Genomic DNA, 16,741 nt, shown 5'->3' on the forward strand with positions numbered 1-16,741 from the left:
GAGACGGGACGCAGCTTGATGCAAGCAAATGTCACTTTAATTAGCCTAATATCGTGATTATATACGCACAAGCAATTGTTACAACTTATTCTGATTGGTCCAAAAACTTGCTTATTCTATGACTGTGTGGCAACTCGCGCGAGGATCTCACACTAGCTATTAGCAATTCAGCAATAGTTAAAGATAACCATGTCTGCAGTTCTTGTACCATGTCCTTGAGCAAGCTGACAAACCCACCGCCTTATTCCTTGTATAGTCTCAACTTGATACTTAGTCCCTGTTTCTATACCCTTCAGTAATTTCTCATGTCCCTTATCACCAGAGCTTGTGACCCACAAGCTCGAGCACATTCCTTTCAGCTGATTGTTACTTGTGGTCCTGCTTCCCAGGCCCCCTCCTGCAAGGGGCTAAGCAGCAGCCAGGTGTATCTATTTCCATCATGCTGAAGATGGAGATTTTCAGTTTTGTCTGTGTGCATTAAATAGTTAAGGCTTGGCAGGCTAGCTGGTCATACTTCAGTCAGATTATACCAGGATGACACGGTCTAACTGCAGTGGATAAAGGGTAGTTACAAGAAAGAAGTAGATAACAATTAATTTTCTTTTTACATTGTTACAATATTATTATGGAATTTTTTAATGCTGGATTATTTTGTTTTTAAAATAAAGCTGTTGGGAGGATTTTTTTAAACATAGTGGTAATTGTTAACATCTACCCATTGTGGTCTTCCTGTGGCTTGGCACATCTCTGTAGGAGCCACTTATTCATCCTGGAAATGTAGGACTCCTAAAAAAAAGTCGGCAATAGCTTCTTCCTTTTCTGCCAAGCACCAGGGTGGTGATTTGCTGTTTTGCACTCAGGTGGCTGCAGTCCAGGTCTGTGGGAAGTTTGAGTAGAGTGGCACACCAGTTGAGGTAGATTCAGCCTGTTATTTCTCAGTCTGTTTTGGATGCTGCCAGCTGCTTTTTAAGGCAGAGAGACACAGTGAATAACCTAAGCCTTAGTTATCTGGTCACAGCCAGGCACAAATGTCTCTGATGCAGCAAAATCTTTTTTTAACTTGTGTGTAAGATCTATATCTTTGATTGAGCTGGAATTAAATAGGTGTGAGGGAATACTCCCTATTGCAATTGCCGACTCTCTAGGAACTTCTAGCATTATAATAGCCCATTCAGTAGAGGGGGAGGAAGAAGCATCAGGAAAAGTATCACAGATTTGTGTTTGTAATGAAAACAAACTAGTATTGGGACTGGCACCGCTGGAAAATCCTACAGACCTCTCATCCTTGAGGGAGACGAGTTTCTGAGCCAAGGGAAAGCTGTGTAGACTCCCTGCAGTATCAGTAGTTCGGGTCTCATCAATAGCATTCATACTTCTCACATTATAAATACTTTTCACTGGACAGTCTCAAAGGGCCTTACAAATATTAATGAATCCTCACAGCATTCATATGGGGTGTTATCTCCACTCCACAGACGGGGAAAATGAGACAGAGAGAAGGTAAGTAGTTTACCAAGATAACACAGTGAGTCATGGGCATCGTCTGAAGTGGGAGAAAGTCTAGCCTCCCCTTTCCATGAATGTTAGGTATTTGTTAAATATTATCTACAAAAATTAAGTTATGAAAAGCTTATCATAAACACTGCAATCACATTGGCTTATAAGAATTTTATTTTTTTACAGAGTCTTCTTTTTTCCTTTTCTGCCTATGTTTGTATGATGGAAAATTCTTTTTTACCTCCTGTCACTCTCTTTATCACTTTCTCATGAACCTTTATTTTGCTTTCTTATTTTTGGCTTCAGGCTGTTCCCTAGCTACCTTGAGACTGTGATAAAAGACATACTGGCTCCTAATCTGCAGTGGCATGCTGGAAGAACAGCAGCTGCCATCCGCACTACAGCTGTATCATGCCTTTGGGCTCTTATCCACTGTGAAATGCTTTCACCAGAAGAGGTAAATTCTCTCTTTCTCATCAAACGTACTTTGAAATCTTAGGCAAGAAGATAAAACAAATACGAGGGGGGAAAAAAAGAATGCATCTTTATTGTAGGTAATATTTCCAGAGGGACATCTAGTTTTCATAATAAAATTAATTAATTGTAATTGAGTATTAGTAATAGAAATGATCAGTAGTAGAGGGACAATGATATTCTGATAAGACACCTGAGGCTGGCAGTATGGTAAAGCTGTAGAACTCGCCATCATCAACATTTGTAGATCTTGTTGTAGTGTAATTATTACTCCTGTAGCACAAACTATTAACCACTATTAGCACAACAACTTGGGTACTTGACGTGACTGGACCCCTAACCAGCGCCTGTGCAGCGGCACTGGAGCTAGCCAGGACGTGTTTCTGTGTAGTGGGGCAAAGACAAGTTACCTGGTTGCCTTGGGGCCCACAGGTCCATTTAGGGAAAAAAAAAAAAATCAAAAATATTCCTGGAAAGGGCAGGAGGGCAGGAGAACTTGAGATGGGTCTTGAAAGGTATCTGAAGAAGCTGAAGTAGAGAGCTAACAAGGAGTACACTTGAAGAAATGTTACTCACCATAGTGATTAAGGATTAATTGAATCTGAGGGGGTTTTTGAAGCTGCTTTGCTAACAAAAAAGCATTTGGAAGTGATGCACTGGAAATACATTAAGGGCATTTAAAAAAAAATAAATTTAATTTAAAAGTTATTAAATGTTCATAGTCTGTGTTCATAACAAACCTTAATTGAACAAAGTGCTTGAACACATGTAACTGGCTGAGTTCACATATATGAAAACATTTATATCACGCTACTGTTCTAGTTAAACATTTTTTATGAATCCGTGCCTTAATGCCTGTTTTGCATTAATGTATACAAAATGTACATATTAATAGCAAATCACAAAACTCACTAAACACAGTATCACAACAGTCTTTACTGAAAAGGTTCCTTTTAGAATAAGAGCACCATCTACTGGTACGTGTGCATAACTTTAATCTCCAAAGTATTTAAAGTTTTACCTACAGGTTTTTTTTAAATAAAAAGGCAAGCAAGTGTAAAGCTTTTACAAGTTACGTAAAACTAATCTGCATATATACAGAGCATTCATGAACTGGATGATCGACTGGTGGATTTTCATTGCCCAAATGTGCTTAGAGGCAAAAATAGAGCTGTTTTATCTTCCAAGATTTTCAGGTTAACTTTCATGGTTACCTTTTTCTTTTTAAACTAAGCCAGCCATTATTGGTCAGACTTAATGGTAGCTTCTGTAACCAGTAAGCATATTGGTTTAGAGTGACTGAAAAGCTGTTGTTCTGTGTTTTTTCCTGTTAATTGTAGATCTTAAAAGTCAAAGACGGCCTAATGCCCCAGGTTATTGCTGCCATGGATGAAGACTCTAAAATTACTCGACTGATGGCTTTACGTATTGTTGGTGTATTTTTAAAAGTCTGTGGGAGGCAGTTTGATGAAGAAAAATTTACCAGCATTTACACAGGTAAGTGTAAAAGTTTAATTGTTTTACTCTTAAATAAAGATCTCAGTGTTGAAGAATTACCGTTGTTTTTATCTGAAGTATCATAGTTACCTTAGCTTTTAAGCATGAAAAGCTTCATGCTGGAGCAGTGGGCGGATTCACTATAGAGCTTTAGGAGTCACTTTGGAAGTTGCCCACCTCACCTACGGAATCACTGCAGCTGGTAGCAGTGAAAGCACTAAGGGACTGGGTAGTAGCAAAACCTGCTGTATGTCACTGGCGCCTGGCTTTAATGCCACGTAAAGAGCAAAAAGCCTTTGAGCAGTCTGAGATGCGAACAGGGGCAATTTTATTTAGACTCAGTTTTGCAGCTGTTCTTATTTTACTCCCATACTCTAATATTCTAATGCTATTTCTGCGTTCTCTTATCTAGTATTTTAACTATCTAGGTAGTTCTTCCCCAGGGTAATCTTATAGATATTAAGGAAATAAAAAAAGCACTGCACAAAATCGTACCATTAACAGCATCTTTGTATATGAGAGGCAGTTTAATGTCTTAATCCTGCAGAGACTAAGCATGGTCTTTAAGCAGTCTCATTATCAGTTTAAGCGTATAAAGTACACATACACATCTTAGAAAATCAAGGTGTTAAACGCTTCAGCAGGCATTGCTGGGTGTGACTCCAACAGCGCTTGCCTCTTGCAAGGCCTTTCTGTAGCAGCTTTTTAGCTGCAGTATTTCATTGCACGGAGGTGGTGTATCGCAGACCAGTGAACATCCTTTGGGAATGCCCTCACTCCCAGTTGAGCAGAACTGAGCAGCATTCCCAGCGTTATTATGCATTAGACCACTAGATGGAACTTCACTCAATATTACGGCCTTTGCAAGGCTTGCCAGTAGTTTATCTGCATTGCTTCCTAGTTTAGACTATATGAAATAATGTTCTAACTATAGTGAAAGCAGAACAGTAATGCATTATATAAATGGCAGTCACATTGTTCTCCTTGCTGTGTTTGAGGGCCAAGAGCAAGCCATTTCATTGTACCATAAATAGGCCTGAATAGGCAGTGGGTTGGGCTCTTTATTTAATAAAAAAAGGGGGGGGGGGGGGACCAGGGAGAGAAAAAAAACCCTAACCTAGAGCGCTGTAATGTCAAATAGAGCTATTTTCTGTAATGCTTCTTAGGATGATGTTTAAATGCTAAACAATGAATCAGGAGCAGTACAGTCTCTGCTATGCGACAGGATTTACGTTCTCAGAGATACACACAAATAAACCAGACTTTCCCCAACTCAGCATCTTAATGGCTGATACTTTTTCTTCCATGGCACAGTAGAAGTCTAACAACAAACATTTTTACTTTGGAGAAATACACGATCCGACAGTTATCAAAGTATATCTTTGCATCTTGCATATTCAAATAGTCTGCAATGCAGTAATATTTGATAGAAATACTGTGCTTTATAGAGCATAGAAATATTTAAGCTATGTACCTCAGTAATGCATTAACAGACATTCATAGTATCATGTTAGAAAGTACTAGAGATTGTTCAACTAATCTAAATGATTTTGTACATTTCTTTCAATGTTTTTGACAACATAACAATCCAATAACAACGCAGGGCGTGCTTTTTAGGAACAATGTATGCCATGTATTCACAATGTTCCAATGACAGAAATACATCATAAATTCAACAATCATTTCAACAATGACAAAAATACATTTGTTTTTTCAAATGCAAAAGATAACGTTGCTGTTCTCACAGTGCTGTTTGGTTATTTATATGCTCCTTTTTCAGAAGTTCTAAAGCGTCTGGATGATGCTTCGTGTGATGTACGACTGGCAGCTGCTCACACCTTAACTAACTGGTTTAAATGCTTAAAGGACAGTGATGTGAAATCTGCAATGGAAAGTCATATTGAGTTTCTGTACCAAGAACTGTTGATACATCTCGATGACCCAGATCAAAACACCCAAAATGCAGTCCTAGGTAAGACTTTCAGGTGTACGTATTTTTAACGATGCTTTTTAAATCATGTTTCAAGTGTTATGTGAAAGTAGCACGTGCAAGTAGAGACTAATCCTGACAGGCTAGGAGCTTTCCTTTGGGTTTCAGTGGGTGTGAGCTCAGACCTTCTGCCTGTGCGCAGCGTATGATGTTTTATCTGGCTTTCACCAGAAGGGGAATATCCGTGGATCTGATGCATCACAAGACTTTATAGATGGTGAACAGGTTATGGAGCATAGACACTAACCACTGCAGGATGTAACTGTATCCTAGTGTGCTTGATGGATTCTTTGGGATTTATGAATGTATCAGTCTGTGTTCAAGCATGTAAATGTCACAATACAGACCTCAGCAAATGAGGGAAGTATCGGGTTGTCATGACTGCACAACGTGTAGAACAACTTCCAGGTTAGGTTTTGGTTACTTTGAGGGAACATAAATAGTGAAATGCAGAGTGGCTAATGATTTAAAAAACATTACTTTTGTTTTACAGAAGTTTTAAAAGAAGGAAGCGTTTTATATCCAGAACTGCTCGTGAGAGAAATTGAAGGGGCTGTACGTAAGCATCAAACACCAGTGTATTGTAATAAACTGCTACATCACATTCAGTCAGCCAAAGAATCAGCTTTATGAATCAGTGCTGAAATTTTTTAGTGAACTGTATGTGAAATCTGTATTATCTGGATTACTTTAATCTTTTCATTTGCTTAAGAAAAGCTGAGTAATAAATTTATTGGTTTTTCTTTGTCAGTTCCCTATTAGCTCATTTAAAGTCAAATTGGCACAATTCTACGTTCTTTGCTGTTTGAACTGTTGTTTGTATTTGCTAGCAATAAAACTGTCTTAATTCACTTTGCATTGGAAGTTTTTCAGATACAAGGTTTAAAGGAGGAGTGTTTTTCAGGAATTTGACACTGCAATTGAGAAAGATTATTTAACAAATGTAATAGTCTAATGTCAAAGTTACTAATGTAATTCACTGAGGACTCAGTCTTTCAAGGAACATTTCAAACTGTGGATGAAATCAGACTTTGTAGAGTCGGTCTGTGAGGATCAGTTTTATCAGGACAAAACCCCAGCCAAACTCCTCTTGCATAAAGCAGCAAAAATTTTATAATGTTTCAAGTACTCATTATGCTGGTACAATAAGGAGCGTATTCTGAGTCGGTGTTACTAAAGGAATAGTTTTTATTGTCACTGCATTACATTTGATGACTAAGAATAAAAGACTTTTTTAAATTAAGGTTTACACATGGGAGGAAATATGTTTTGTCATTTAGATTAACAGTATTTATATTTTTGTATTAAATATACCGCATCTGCAGTTTTTATATGTACGCCGTTGTGCCTTGGAAAGCAAGAAATGTTTGTTTGCATATTTGAAATGAAATTCTGCAACATTAGGTTAAAGCTTGATTTATTTTGTAGAAGACTTGTGGTTTTAGTGTTGTCTTATTCTCAGCTGTGTAATAAAGTGAGCTGCTAGATTCTCGTCTACATCATTGTGGGGTAGTGTGCTATTTATTGTACACACAGATCATGGAAAATCAGGATCCTGATTTTTTTTTTTTTTTTTAATTCTCTGTATAACAGACAAAAAGTGCTCTTCGGCTTTGGCTTCATATCAAGTCTAAAACCAGAAAAATAGGCTCAGTAGGGTTTGGTAATACTCCTTTGCTGTAGGAAGTCCTCGTGTTTGTTTATCCTTCTGAGTTAACTTCACCTTTTCAGATTTGTGACATAATTGTTAACCCAACCATGATCTCTTTGCAGCAATATCTACTTGCATTCTCAAAGAAACATTTGAGAGAGATTAGCTAGACAAGACTTACTCCGAGCTTAAAAGCAAAGTCATGCAAACTCATGGCTACTTCTACACAATATGTTAGCTTGCTTTGAAAATTCAGCCAAAAAGGGACAATAATACTAACGATGCAGAATAATTGAGTAGTTTCTTATGGATCCAAAAGCTATTTTGCATTCCTGTAGAACAGGATACTCATTTTAGATCATATGTACTGTCTTAAAGTTGACTTTCTTTTCATGAAAAGCCAAAATTAGAACCGTTCCTGTATTGAGCAGCCTTTTAGTTTACTATTTAACTCACTATACCTGGAGGGTCAGCTGAAATTCTTAAAGGGGAAATGTGAGTAAAATAAAAATCCCTAGAAGACAGTAAATGGAGTGGAGAGGTGGTGGAGTCTCCAGCCTTGGAGATAGTCAAAACTTGACTTACCACAGCCCTGGGAAACCTGTTCTACCTGACTGTGCTTGGGCAGGGATTTGGACTGCATGATCTAGAGAGGCTTCTTCCAGCTTCAGCTGTTCTGTGATTCCATGACATCGTTTCCTTAGTCTAATTGATTAATAAAAAGCCAATTTAATTAGACTGGAAACAGACTACATAACTATCCTAGTTGACCCCATCGAGTTTTCATTCAACTGTTGGTTTCAACAAGTCTGTTCTCAAAAAGAATTGTTTCAAAGTGTTGCAAAGCAGCAGGTTCTTCCAACGCAACCTAAAGTTTTGCTTCAGCACTAAGAACCAGTTCTTATTGTAAAGTTCCCTTGAAAGTCCACCAAATAAATCCTACTTAACATTACTACAGGCACAATTTTATTTGCTTCCTATGTTGGCAAAATTTAGATTCTTTTACTTTACCACTAATTGTGGCCTCGTGATAGCTGCATTACAAATGTTGTACAGGTGCTTTTAATTATTCTTCTGATCAAAAGAAGAGATATTTGAAAACCCAACTTCAAATGTAGGATTAGAGGAAAGAACCTTCTTAGGGGAAGGGAAATCTAGTGAAAGTATTTAAAAATGTTCTAAACCTGGTACAGAAGTAGTAAGAGCTGAAGTATTCATCAAGCTTGATATCTCCAGCAGGCTGGGAAAATTTTTTTCTGCATAGGTTGAGCAATTTTGTTATCTTCCAGAGCAGTCTGCTGTGGGATGCCTCCCAAAGAGAAATCTCCGCATCGTCCAACAAACCAGCTTTTTTCTTGAGAGCCAGGAGAGCTTTTTGAATTGAATATTCTAATAGTCCTTCTAGAGACGTGTTAAAGAGCAAGCTGATCTTGTTCACAAATGTATGACAAACTAGATTATGTGCCGCTACGTCCTTTTATTAGAAAGTGTTCTCGACAGGAATTCAGCAATGCGCTGACCCTGCTTATAGTTTACCATAGTTCAATTCATATAACCCAAATTTCTCCAATCCAGTTATGAGGAAGTACTATAACTGAGTCTTCTGTGGATGGTATTTGAGCCTGCATTTTAAAGTTATGTTCTTTGAGGCTCAACTTTCTCAGCTTCAACCATTAACTGCATCAGTAGGAACACGACTGAAATGTACAATTTTTTTTTCTTTTTTGCTAGCTCAGCTATTACATGTACTAGATTTTATTTGCATTCATTGCCTAATGTTACTAAGATCATATTCATTACATAACTTTTTAAAGCCGGGACAATTTTTTTTGGGGCCACGCAGTTATCTCAAAATTTCAGACTCTTTAGATAAGCAGGCTTTAGCCCTGCCCTTCCTGTGACAAACAGATGTGCTTCTGTCTTCGTCCTTGTCAGCTACAAGACCTGTTGTGGAGGATCCGGGGACTTGGATTCTCAGCAAAAGAAAGGTTTTGGTAAGTGTATATCTAACTGAATATAGAATTTGTTGACTACCTGAAATAGAATCTATTAATTAGACATTGAGAGGGTACTGTCAAACGAGGCGCCTAGACTTTGAAAGTCTACATCAGAGAGCATTTCTAGGAGAGATGGGAGGTTAAGTATGTCCCCAGATCCATCCACTTCTCGTCCATGCAGGTCCTTACAGGCAGTCCAGATTTCCTCAGAAATGCTTTAGGCAGATTGCAGATCGCCTGTCTGCAGGTTTCTGGCAGTGCATCTGAGCCCGCGGTAAAGATGCACTGATGTACTTTGTTTGCGTACGCAGTGTGCTCCCCAGAGACTAACTGCTAGTTATGACCGGAAAGTTATTATAAACTATAATAACCCATCAGAACTTGAAGCCTAATCTCATCTCTCCATATAGAACTTCAGTTATTATAGTATAATATCTGTCTAGTTGTAAGTGGAAATAACCAGAAATAACTAGTATAGTATAGTACAGTTTTACTATACTATAGTATTATAGTATCATGTAACCATAACAGTTACGTTATTAAACTGTTTTATTTATTATTTACTGTATTTAAATTACTATACTATAATAGCTACAGTTCTCTATATGCATATTAATTTAGAGTTCCGGTGGGTTATTGCATAGGGTTTATCTCACCTGGGGGAAGTCCCTTGTCTGCACAATGCAAACACACGAGCATTGCCCCAGACCTACAGGACCGTCTTGGCCTGTGGAATTCAGCCGCCGCTTTCAGAGGAGCCAAGTTTCTGTTTCATTTGAAGAATCTGTGTTGTGATCACCGCATGGGAAGGTGAGCAACTCTTGGCTAGAAGAGTGGATCATGGTGGGTATGTAATGGACTGCTCCGTGCCTCAGCCCTTTCATGTGAAGCTCTGACCACATTTTAAAAAGAAAGAAAAATAAAGCAAAAAAAACCCATATCTTCATTATTAGACAGCTGAAGGATCAACAAAAATTAACAGTTAACAGGCTTGTGTCCATTTACTGAGATCAATCCCCCAAGGAAGCTCACGAACAGCAGTAACGGAGACGAGGCAGCAGATGAGAGCTGTGAGGAGAACGGCTGCTCCGTCAGCCTGCCTTGTATGTAATCGGCTTTTCTTGTTAATGTCTGAAATCCCCTGTAAGTCAGGACGATGGCAGGATCTAGTGGCAAAATGGAATTGAAGTACTTTACAGCTCTCATTTAACTGATAACCTAATTGTTCTCTATGGAGCGCCCGATGCCTTTGGCTGACAGCAATGATGGTGTAGAGGAAGGGCCCTGATGAGCATAACCATAAAGTGTGATGCAGATGGTGAGAAACTTTTTCTTTAATGAGCAAGAAATCATTTTTCCAGGTATTTTACACAATTTTCATACTCATGCATATATATGATTATCTCCGCTTGGACATAAGGTTACTGCACTTCCTCACACCAAGGAACAAACCCACAGCATCCCCCTTGCCTGGCACACCCCTGCCACGTGCTGCCACAGCACCCCAACCCTAGCATCCCTCCCCAGGCTGCTGCTGTGCTCCCTGTGACTCATTTCAGTGCTTCCCCAAGCCCACCACCTCCAGATGCTGAAGCAGGGATCTGGTCCCCTCACGGACCCATCACGGTGACGCAGTGCCGTCACTGGCCTGTGCTCAGCAATCCCCCAGCCCTGCACAGTGCCTCCTGGCACCCCTGCATCGGCATGGCATGCTGGCCCTCCGTAGCCATGGGAAGAGCAGCATTTCACCCTTTCCAACCTTCACAGTGGCATGCCCTGCCCAGTACCCAGTATTACCAGTCAGAAACACTTTGCCATACTGGTTTCTGTCACATTCAGTCTGTACCTTCACTTGCTGTGGGGACCTGTGCCTTTTGATAGCAAGGACCAGAATGCAGAGCAGAACAGGTTTGCTGGGTGTGAGTGCAGGAGTGTTATGGCAATGGGAGTGGGAGGGGAGCAATAATGTGGGAAACATGCTGGGGTGGGAAGGGAAGAAGAGGTAGGACTAGAGAAATGTGGACCTTGGGTTGGTTTGGCCTTGTATTGCAGTTTCCCTGTGTCCAGTGTTGGTTAAGAAAGCTTTTTTCCCCTAAATTCCTAACTGCCCTCTACAGTGTTAAAACGGAAACAATTTTAATAAAATCAATTTTTATTCTTACTGAACATTTTTCTACAGACTTCAGCTTAGCCAATAAAATCAAGTGAGCCCGCTTTATGTTCAGAGCTCGCTGGGCGCTGAAAAACTTTGAACTTTTGTTTGCCTCAGAGCGCTTTCTTCTGAAGCGTGGAAAAATTAACTCCCTATATGCACCAGCTTCTTTTAACAAAACAGGGACATGCAACCAAGTTTCCCTTAAATCCTAGAGGCCAAAGGTTCTATTGCTCCTTGTAGCTGAGGAGCGGAGGGAAGGCTGAATCTAAGCCACCCTCCTCCAGCCTCTTGGCCTGGGCCTGATGGAAAAACAACTGTTCAGGACACTTCAGAGTAGCCTGGGGAGCTGGAGCAGTGCCAGGGAGAGAGACATGCCTTGTCGTGCCGCACGGAGCGCAGCCAGCCCTGGCCAGGCTCCAGGGGAACAGGGGGAGAAACATCCCCAGGAGGGCCTGGCCTCACACCACCAAAGAAATTCAGGGAGATTGAAAGTAAGAAGTGATTTTGCCCTGACGATCTTAAGCCCTGAAACACTGTCTGCTCTAAAGACAAGAAAGCAGGTGGGGAGTAAGTACAGAAAAGGGAAGGGGTGGTCAGAAAAGCGAGGTGATTTACCCTTCTGCACAGCTGGGCGAGGGGTGCAGGTCTCCCCTGCGGGAGGCTTCCAGGTGTGACTGGTGTCAGCTCAGCTTTGGCTGCAGCATCTTGGGGCTTGCGCGGAGCTGGAGCCAAGCTCCTAAAGTAAACAGTAATTGCCTAAAATCAGTGCTACAGAGACGTCAGCTAATGTCTTAAGTTAATGTCTTTATTTTGCTGCTTTTTCCGTTTAAGGATGGGCTGATTTTACCCATTTTGAACACGAACAAGTACACAAGAGTCTATTTATTTGATAATTACGTATTACCCACTTTTTCCCAGCAAGTGGAGGCATTTCTCCAGCGTGCATGGGGAAATCACAACTTTCGGCCTGATCACCCTTTCCCAAGTGACACATTCCCTACCCTCTGTTTACCGCCATTTGCCCCGTCCCCGCTGCCCATGAGGAAACCTCTGGGCTGGGGGGCTGGAGGTGTAACGAAACGCGACTCCAGTCACAGGTTTCAGACTGAGGGCCTACGTCCCCCGAATACTCGGCCACCGGAGCCAGCTCCAGGCCACAAGGGCGCCGCTGACAGGGGCCGGCGGCCCCTCATCCCTGCGGGGCTGGGGCGCACCACCCGCCGGGCCCGCCCGCGGCGCCTGAGGGGAGGGCGGCGGGAGAAAGGGGGAGACGGCCCGGGACGGGCACGGCGGGGGGCGCAGGCATGGCGGGAAGACAGTCCCCGCGGTCGCCAGCGAAGCGGGGGGCGGCGCCCCGCAGGCCCCAGCCCCGCGGCAGGGCGGGGCAGCGCCGGGCGGGGCGGGGCGCGGCTCCCGGCGGCCTCGGCACGGTGGGCGGGGCCAGAACAATCTCAGCCGCCGCCGCCGCCGCACGGGCCCAGCGTTGCCCCCGCTGCACCGGTGTCAAGGTAACCGCAGCCGCTAGCAGCGGCAGCCCCGGCCTCGCCTGCGCGTCGCCCGCCGCCACCTGTTCGGGGCAGCGTTCCCTTCCCCGCCGCCGCGCCGGGGGTCTCCGCCGCCCCTCAGCGCTCGGGCCGCGTTTCCCCGCCGTTCCTCAGGGTCGGGCGGCGGAGCCCTGGGGGCAGCGCGTCGCGGAGCGGGCTGGGGCGGCGGGCTCAGCGCTGAACCTCTCCTCAGGGCCCGAAGCTGCTGGGATCGGCGCTGTGGAGCTGGGAGGAGAGCCACAGACCGCCGCCGCGGCTGCCTGCCCGCTCGGCCGCCCCCCGGCCTGGCGCTCGGAGCCTTTCCTTGCCAGAAGCGAGTACAGCCTGCGGCTTCCCGCCCCGAGCAGGGAAGAGCCCGTAAGCGTGCCGTGGTGCCTGCCCTCGCTGCAGCTGCTGCCCTCGAGTGCAAAGGTAACGTCCTATAACGGCTGTTGCGGGCTGGTGCTGGGTCCTGCCAAACCCATCCTCGCTGTCCCCTCGGCTGTCCCCTCAGGGGCCGGTGGCAGTGAACTGCTGCGGGGAGGGGTTGTTCCGCAGGCTTTCACTGTCAGAGGGTTTGGCATCGGTCACTTCAGCGAGCAGCCGCTTGTGGGTTTACTGCAAAATACGTCGTTTGGTGTTGCGCTTAGCCATAGAGCGGTGTTTGTGATGTTACAACAGCGTTTAGTTGCTCCTCAGTAACCACAGGGGTAGGAGGGTCAGAAGTGTGAGGCAGAACCTTGCTTCTGGCTGTATGGGTAGGTTTTATGCCTGCTGGATAGAAAAGGTGTTCAGTTTGCCTTGGTTTATGTTTGTTTGTTTATTAATAAAGAGGCATTGTTCATAACATCTTATAGGAAGGGGAAATCTTAACTAGCAAATTCCAGGTTCCACCTTTCTGAAGGCAACCCCCCTGCCCCACCATCTGGTTTTAAGTTTAACGTTGCGCAAAAAGGAAGTGAAATCTTTGCTCGTTTTGTAAAAATTTTCTCTCTCAGTGCTCTGCAACTGACTGTTACGAGCTAATGCTTCTGCTGAATCTCCAAGTTAATCTTCATGTCCAGTTCCTGCTCCCACCTACGGGGGTGTACTGCTGTCTGCTGATTTTCATAATATTGTGGAAGTGAATCGCAGGCTCCTTCCTCACTTCCTTTCCTTTTTCCCTGTGTGGAGGCTTTGATCGACAAGCTTACTAGGGCTTTGACATTGATATATTGGTAAATCTGGCACGTATGTGTATAGGTGTACCCCGAAATCTGCGGTGAGTGGTGAGCCGGAGGCAGTAGGGGGCTGTAAGAGGGGTAGGAGACGGTTAGGGGGCAGGCGCGGGGCTGGCGGCGTGTTGTCAGGCAGGTAGCGGTGGGGTAGCTTCATCGTCAAGGCGACCCTTCGGTAGCGTATCCAAATGCCCATTTTGAGCTGCCGGTGGTCCCGCAGAGCCCGGCCCGGCGGCGGAGGCAGCGCCCCCCCTCCCCCCTCCGCGGGTAACGCCCGGGGGCTGCCTGCGGCGGCGCGGCCGGTGGATTCAAACCCTGCGCGGCACCGGAGGTTGGGCCGGATCCCCCGGATCCTGCGGGCTTTGTTGGGGCCGGGAAGCCATTTTGGGATCCCGCGGTGTGGCATGGCACTGCACGGCCTGCCCGCCGGGGAGCGCGGCCTGAGCCCGGGCCTCCATCGCGGCGCCCGCGGCGGTGCTGGGCGCCGGCCGCCCCCCGTGCCGCTCCGGCGGGCCGGAGGCTGCGGGGCTACCCGGGCCCGCGGCGGCTGGTGGCGGGGCCCGCGGCGCGGCGCCTCCGAGGGCAGCGGCCTGGCCCGGCTGGTGCGGCGGGCGCGGGCCGGGCCGCCCCCGGCTGTCGCGGTACCGGGGCCGTGGCCGTGCGGGGCCGCAGGTGCCGTGTGCGCGGGCAGGCTGCGGTACGGCTGGGCGCTGGAGCCTGCCCCTTGCAGGGCGGCTGGAGGGGTGCTGAGCGCCAGCGTGCGGAATTGCTGCTTTGTGAAGACCCTCCGGTTTTGTTAGTGCCTCACAGATTATCGCCTGTGTCTGGGGGGTCTTTGCCTGTGTTTGGGGGGGTCTTTGCCTTAACGCTCGATGGTAACATCTGGTTTGAAATGGGGAATGCTATTGCTTGGGGTTTTCTTGTGTGTTTGGTCTTGTGGTTTTTGTCTGTTGGTGGTTGTTGTTGTTTTAAAGGAATACCGATGTTCTAACAACGCGTGTTTTAATGAAATGTTGGTTTTAGCTTGGAGCTCTTTGCCCTTCAGCCTGTTTAAACTAGTAGTTAATTGGGTACGTGGAAACATTCTTCATGGAGTATATTTACTTAGGAATTCGCCTTTCTTTTCTACCAAAAAGAGTAATTTTATAGGTTATTCTGGATAGTAGTAGAAAACAAACATTGAAATTACAAGTAAACAATGGCTTGCTCTCAGAAACTGATAGGGTTGCATACCCTGGGTTCATTGTTATTAATAATTTGCCCAAAAGTCCGCTTAGCTTCTTGCGGCGTTGGTATGTTAAATCATAATGACTTAAACTTTGCTTGCTTTAAAAGGTAAGGATAGAATAGGTTCTACTTGAAGTAGTACTACCAGTAATCTCGCTAAGACTTTACATGTATAATTTTTTTTACCCCTAGTAACATAAAGGATAAGACATGCAGTCTTGCAAATTTTCTTATTCTAAGACAGAATACTTTTACTCTGCAAGGGTCCCGTTTCGTGAAATGGCCATTTAGCACTTCCTTTGTCAGAAAGGGTTTGTGAGGAAATGTCTAGGTAGTATGTTTGTGAAAGTCTACTTACATTCCCCAGAATACACATGTGGGGGTTCATCCCTGTCCTTGCAAGGTGCTTGTAGTGTATATACAGTGTGTATTTGGTGTTGCCTGCCCCCATGATGCTTCTGTGCTTAAAGGCCACTGTCAGAGCATCTTGTCACCTGCAAAGCCAGGAAGTGTGCTGCCAGCCCTGCTAGGGTTTCAGTGAGGCTGGCTGATTCTGGAAGTGATTTTCAGATAAACAGGCTTAAGAGGTAGTGGTGCAGCCTCACGTCACTGGGATGCTTCATAGCCCCCATCTTCTGGAGGCAGCCGAGGGGCTTTGTGCAAAGGTAAATTCTGCAGCACTGATTATAGGAGGCCCTGTGCTTCCTTGTCTTCCGATAAGTCAGAATCGGTGTCTCCCCCGGCCCTCCTACTCTGCTGATGTATTGGAACACCGATTTAGTTGAATTGCAAGGGAGAGATGGTAGGTGAGATGATTGTTGTTGTCTGCCTCACCCAAAAAGCAAATAATCTTGCTGTCTCCTCTGCAGGAATGTGGAAGTTAGCTTGTAAGTCGAGGCACATCTAGCATCCATCTGCATTCTTGCTGAAATGTGTGCTTCTCCTTAATTTACCTTTAGGTTGTCTTCTAAACATATTCTTGTTACTTGGGTGTTTTTATGTAACTACATGCTTAGTTCTTTCCCTATACGTCCCTTAGTACTGAAAGACAGATATTTACAGGCTTCTGAAGAAGGAAAAAAGGCTACTTAAAGTTTGGGCACAATAATGCTTGCAACAAAGCTGATACTAAAAACCCTACACGAATCTAAGTCCAGAAGATCTGTGGTACCTGCATCAGAAATCTACTGGGTACCCAGTCATCTTTAAACTGGAACTAAGTAGTGCATCTATCTCTCAGGTTCTCTGCCAAGTTTTGTGGCTTTCAATTTCAAAAATATTTTATTAATATGTCTGTCTCGCTTCCAGTTTTATATGGAAGCTTCATAAACAAGAAGGATTAATACATGAAAGGTGGAGTGCTGTTATGTTTAACATTAACATATGAGTGAACAGATTAGAGGCAGTTACTGTCTTCCACCCACCCTGGTCTGTTCTCTAGTTTAAGCTTCTGCTGTAATGAGTATGTAGAATATTTCTAAAGAAATTGAGTTGATTGCTTGTTTTGTGGGGC

General features: G+C 44.3%; 2 protein-coding genes across 12 annotated transcripts in view; both read left to right on the top strand.

Annotated features, from left to right (window-relative positions):
• Nucleotides 1–6,955, top strand: part of DNAAF5 (dynein axonemal assembly factor 5) — a 31,271-nt gene extending 24,316 nt beyond the window's left edge. For all 3 annotated transcript variants that reach the window (XM_055805634.1, XM_055805635.1, XM_005229084.4), the window contains 4 exons: nt 1,804–1,954; nt 3,312–3,468; nt 5,249–5,440; nt 5,952–6,955. In XM_055805634.1, the coding sequence (XP_055661609.1) occupies nt 1,804–1,954; nt 3,312–3,468; nt 5,249–5,440; nt 5,952–6,091 (640 nt within the window). In that variant the 3' untranslated portion in view covers nt 6,092–6,955. The remainder of the gene's footprint in view (nt 1–1,803; nt 1,955–3,311; nt 3,469–5,248; nt 5,441–5,951) is intronic.
• Nucleotides 6,956–9,014: 2,059 nt separating this feature from the next.
• SUN1 (Sad1 and UNC84 domain containing 1) overlaps nt 9,015–16,741 on the top strand; it is a 33,287-nt gene continuing 25,560 nt past the window's right edge. Inside the window, exons 1-3 of one of the 9 annotated variants that reach the window (XM_027779251.2) lie at nt 9,020–9,103; nt 9,814–9,916; nt 12,999–13,216. The gene's annotated coding sequence lies outside the window, so the exon portion shown is untranslated. Of the gene's footprint in view, nt 9,104–9,727; nt 9,917–12,694; nt 12,770–12,998; nt 13,217–13,575; nt 14,015–16,741 lie in introns of those variants that run through there. The other 8 variants (XM_013295775.2, XM_013295785.2, XM_055805623.1 and 5 more) reach the window with 8 other exon arrangements.

This window comes from Falco peregrinus, chromosome 5, assembly GCF_023634155.1.
Source record: "Falco peregrinus isolate bFalPer1 chromosome 5, bFalPer1.pri, whole genome shotgun sequence".
NCBI lineage: Eukaryota > Metazoa > Chordata > Aves > Falconiformes > Falconidae > Falco > Falco peregrinus.